Source organism: Corvus brachyrhynchos, unplaced genomic scaffold (assembly GCF_000691975.1).
Source record: "Corvus brachyrhynchos isolate BGI_N302 unplaced genomic scaffold, ASM69197v1 scaffold342, whole genome shotgun sequence".
NCBI lineage: Eukaryota > Metazoa > Chordata > Aves > Passeriformes > Corvidae > Corvus > Corvus brachyrhynchos.
The window spans coordinates 68,511-73,494 of record NW_008236630.1 but is presented as its reverse complement, the minus strand read 5'-3'; the positions used below and the strand labels follow the sequence as shown (position 1 = coordinate 73,494).

At 53.7% G+C, this 4,984-nt stretch overlaps 2 protein-coding genes across 2 annotated transcripts in view; one reads left to right on the top strand and one right to left on the bottom strand.

Annotated features, from left to right (window-relative positions):
- LOC103624964 (small nuclear ribonucleoprotein G-like) overlaps window positions 1-654 on the top strand; it is a 5,523-nt gene extending 4,869 nt beyond the window's left edge. Inside the window, exon 3 of the mRNA XM_017726654.1 lies at window positions 491-654. Within this exon, the coding sequence (XP_017582143.1) occupies window positions 491-541 (51 nt within the window). The 3' untranslated portion in view covers window positions 542-654. The remainder of the gene's footprint in view (window positions 1-490) is intronic.
- A 152-nt stretch (window positions 655-806) lies between these two features.
- On the bottom strand, window positions 807-4,982 carry PCYOX1 (prenylcysteine oxidase 1; the record flags this gene model as incomplete). The annotated part of the gene is made up of 5 exons (XM_008644311.2): window positions 807-2,844; window positions 3,342-3,494; window positions 3,580-3,791; window positions 4,134-4,308; window positions 4,934-4,982. Coding segments are annotated over 5 exons (1,248 nt in total), but the record flags the coding sequence as incomplete, so codon positions are not given.
- Window positions 4,983-4,984: the final 2 nt, after the last annotated feature.

The window sequence follows — 4,984 nt, the reverse complement described above, 5'->3', positions numbered from 1 at the left end:
CTGGAGCAAAGGAGGCTCAGGGGGGACCTTGTGGCTCTGCACAAGTCCCTGACAGGAGGGGGCAGCCGGGGGGGTCGGGCTCTGCTCGCAGGGAACAGGGACAGGAGGAGAGGGAACGGCCTCAGGCTGGGCCAGGGGAGGCTCAGGGGGGACAGCAGCGGGAATTTCCCCATGGAAAGGGTGCTCAGGCCTTGGAATTGCCCAGGGAGGTTTGGAGTGCCCATCCCTGGAGGTGTCCCAGGAACTCCTGGAGGTGGCACTCAGGGCTCTGGGCTGGGGACAAGGTTGGACTTGATGATCCTGAGGGCTTTTCCACACTCAAGGATTCTGGGATTCTGTAATCCTTGGGGATTTCGGGTTAAAATCAGCCCGTTTTCATCCTTGTGGGGGAATTCCAGCCAGTTTCCCAAGGATCAGTGCTTTGGGGAAATAAACGGGAAGGAAGGAACCCTGAGATGGGAGGTAACAACTCTCAACTTGCCCCTTCCAGGTGATCCGAGGGAACAGCATCATCATGCTGGAAGCTTTGGAACGAGTATAAAACCCTGGAGAACCTCAAATCCCAACCCACCAGTTCCGTTCCCTCGTCCAAGACACCGCCCACAAGTGTACAATTATTTTGTTGTTAATTAAATTTTGTAATGGTTGACCTAACTCAAGCCTTTCTTGCATCAGTTTTTGGCAGCTGGGTGTTAATTCCACTCCCAATCCTGGGAAAACTCCTGGGAAAACTTTGAGGGGGCTGTATTTATTGAAGTGGGTGTTAAATTTGTGCTAGTTTTGGTGGTTTTCTCCTTAAAAAGCGCTCAGGTCATTAAATTCTTTATTAACTCCTTCACACCTCTACACAGCGACAGATACTGGTGGTTTTTCCTCTTTCCCACCCATTTTGGCAGCTCCCAGCGCTCCATTCCCCCCCATCCTTAGGCTACAGTGAAGTTTGGGAAGCAAACAAAGCCCCCATTTCCACCCTGAGGAGTAATTCCTTGGCAGACCCTTTGGAAAGGTTGGGGCAGAGGGATGGACAGGCAGGGAGTCGATATTCCCAGCTGGAGAGGGCATGGGATGGGCATGGCTTCACAGTGATCCCCAGCTGCAGGGCACTTTTGGGGTCAATAGGGCACTTTTAACCAATTCCCCAATCTCAGACAGGGATGAATGGAGGGTTTTGAGGAAAACTCAGGAATTTGCCTGAGGAAAATGTCCTGGCTTACTTGGGAACGCTTCACTGCTGTCCTGCTCCCTCCTGAGTTGGGCAAACGGCTTCCAAGTGGCACCAGGGGAGGTCAAGATGAGATACGGGGAATAATTCTGTCATGGAAGGGTTGTCCAGCCTAGGTCAGTGGTGGAGTCACCATCTCTGGAAGTGTCCGAACAACGCACGGACGCGGCACTTGAGGACATCGTTAACGGTGAACGTGGTTGGGTTGATGGTTGGACTTGAAGGTCTTGATGATCTTGAAGGTCTTGATGGTCTTGAAGATCTTGAAGGTCTTCCAACCTTAAGGATCCCATGATCCTATGAAACACCTCCTTGGAGGAGCAAAGCACAGAGATCATTAATGTTAATTATGGCATCTTGAAGATCTTGAAGATCTTGAAGATCCTGAAGGTCTTGATGGTCTTGAAGATCTTAAAGATCTTCCAACCTTAAGGATCCCATGATCCTATGAAACACCTCCTTGGAGGAGCAAAGCACAGAGATCATTAATGTTAATTATGGCATCTTGAAGATCTTGAAGATCCTGAAGGTCTTGATGGTCTTGAAGGTCTTGATGACCTTGAAGATCTTCCAACCTTAAGGATCCCATCATCCTATGAAACATCTCCTTGGAGAGGCAAAGTATGGAGTTCGTTAGTGTTAATTACGGAATCTTGATGGTCTTGATCTTGAAGGTCTTGATTGTCTTGATGTTCTTCAAGATCTTGATGATCTTGAAGTTCTTCCAACCTTAAGGATCCCATGATCCTATGAAACACCTCCTTGGAGGGGCAAAGTATGGAGATGGTATGGAGTTCATTGGTGTTAATTACGGCATCTTGATGGTCTTGAAGGTCTTGATCTTGAAGGTCTTGATGATCTTGAAGGTCTTCCAACCTTAAGGATCCCACAATCCTACAGAACGCCTCCTCAGAGGGGCGAAGCACAGAGTTCATTAGTGTTAATTAAGCCCCAGGAGGGGTCTCAGAGCTCTGTTTTGAGCTTCTCATGCAGGTCCTCCTGGTCGATGCTGGCGCTGTGGCCGTGCCAGCGGTGGAAGGCGAGCAGGGCGGCGTTGCGGGCGGCGATGGCGCTCATCTCCATGGCGCTGGCCACGCGCTCCAGCCCGTTCAGGTAGTACAGCTGCTCGTGCAGGATGATGGGAGGGCACTTCTCAGGAGGCCTGTACTGGGGATACGCCAGCCACGGCTTCACCTTCACCGAGTCGTACGAGGAGAAGAGCAAACTGAGCTGCTCCTTGGTGAGCACCTCCTTGGAAAACACCTTCCAGACGGCCGACTGTAAGGGCAGCTTCCCGCCCGCGCCGGTGTCCCCCACGGGGGAAACCACACCCAGGCTGTTGATGAACAGTTTGGGGTTGTCCGTGGTGAAAATGGCCCCGAAGTGAAAGGCCTGGGGGTCCCGGTAGCCGAAGAAAGAGGCGTTCAAGCGCCCGTGCACCAAGGTGGTGACGGTCTGGTGGTAGGGATTTGGGAATTCTGGGATGGGAGGGTCGAAGTTGCGGAAGGTGATGTTGGCCATCCTGCGGCCGAGCGGGGCCGCGATGATGACGATGTCGTAGGTGTCCCCTGTCAGCCCCGAGGAGGTGTTGTAGGTGACCTGGTACAGCTTCACCGGGTCCCCTGCGGAGAAGAGCTCGGTTATCCTGCTCCGGGGTGGGAGGGAATCCCGACTGTCCCTGGCATTTCAAAATGCCACCGCGTTTGGGTTTATAGACTTATACAGCTGCATTCTGAGCCCTCTTTTCATGGAATCCTGGAATGGCTTGGATTGGAAGGGATCTTAAATCCCATCCAATGCCACCCCTGCCATGGGTAGGGACACCTCCCGCTGTCCCCAGGCTGCTCCAAGCCCCATCCAGCCTGGCCTTGGGCACTGCCAGGGATCCAGGGGGGGTAGGGACACCTCCCGCTGTCCCCAGGCTGCTCCAAGCCCCATCCAGCCTGGCCTTGGGCACTACCAGGGATCCAGGGGCAGCCACAGCTTCTCTGGGAATTCCATCCCAGCCCCTCCCCACCCTCACAGGGAGGAATTTTCATTTTGAAACCCTAAGGGGCCGAGGTTGGTCTCCAGCATCACCATTCCCCTCCCCACTGAAGGGAATTCCAACCCCACTCACCGCCAGGCCTGTGTCTGATTTTCGGCTCTATGGACACGACTGTTCCCGGGATAACCTCGGCCTTGGAGGAGTAGATGAGGCCGGAGCACACGAGTTTGTTCCCCCCTTTCACAGACCAAAGGCCTGACTGCACCCCAGCCAGGGACACAGCACCTGCAAGGAAACCACCACTGTCAGAGCAAGGAAACACTGGAAAAACTGGAAAATTAGGGGGATAAACAAATCCCAAAACACTCACCTACAAAGCCGTTGATGGTGACCCCTTGCCCGTAATTCACCCTCATGGCCGGACAAACGACCTCGTTGATGAATTTCTGGGAGAAGCCCGCTTTCTGCATGGCCTCGTCGATGGTCTGGTTGAGCAGCCGGGTGAAGTCGTTGCCTCCCAGGGCGTGGAGCAGGCGCTCGTTGCTGCTGAAGGCGTAGTCATGCATCTGGTATCGGTAGATCCTTTAATTGCACACAAGAAATTGTCTCTGTTAATGAACTCTGGGGCCCTGGAAGCTGCGGGGGATCTCATGGCGTGGCTTTGTGGGAGCTGCAGGACAAGGGCCTGGAGGGACAGGACAAAGAGGGGAGGTTTAGGTTGGATATTGGGGAGTTTTGTGAGGATGGTGAGGTCCTGGCACAGTTTTCCCAGAGAAGCTGGGGCTGTCCCATCCCTGGAAGTGTCCAAGGCCAGGCTGGACAGGGCTTGGAGCAACCTGGGATAGTGGAAGGTGTCCCTGGCCATGGAATGAGGTGTTTTTAAGGGCCTTTCCCACTTTTTCCCCCTCAGGACCTCCAACCCACCTCATGAACTTGTCCAGGATGTCCTCCACCCACATGGACATGCGCAGGGGGTTGAGGCCATAGTGCCAGAGCAGCTTGAGGAGGTTGATGAAGGACCAGCTGCTCTCCTCAAACACAAATTCCTCCCCGTTGTAAACGCCGGCGAGGCTGCCCTGGGCTGAGGCAACCGAGAGGCCTTTGGGAAAAGGATGGAAAAAGGTAATTCAGGGAAAGGCAGAGCTATTCCAACTCAATTTTAACTTCCTGAGACATCCTGGCTTTGTGCTGATAAGGGTGAGTGATTGAAGATTGGAGTCCCAAGGCATGGAAAGTGGAATTAGCCCTTGACCAGGAGCCAGGGAATGATTGGAGGTGACTTTTGGATCTTTATGATGGCCTTAGTGGGTCACCTGTGGGGAGAGGGGGGACCATTCCCATTGGGATGTAGGTTTCCTTTGCCTGGAGTGGGGCTGGGATAGCACAGGGAGCATGGGGGAGGTGATGGGGGGCTACCTGGGAAAGGAAAGTGGCCTGTGGGGGAGGGATTTTGGAGAAAGGTGATTACTAGGGAAGTAGATGGGGGGAATATTGGGAGAAGAAGGGGGGCTATTGGGGAAGGATATGGGGGTTACTGGGGAAGAAGTGAGACTACTGGAGAAGGATATGAGGCCTACTGGGGATGGATAAGGAGCTACCAAGCCTTGTTCTTTCAAGGGATATCCCCCAGCAGAGTGGGCCCCAGAGCACCCCAGGGGGATAATTTTGGGACGGAAGGATAACTTTGGGGTTGGGGGACACCAGTGTGGGGGGTCCCTGCTCACCCAGCTCCTTGACAAAGTGCTTCATGTGCAGGTTGAGGGGGTGGATCACGG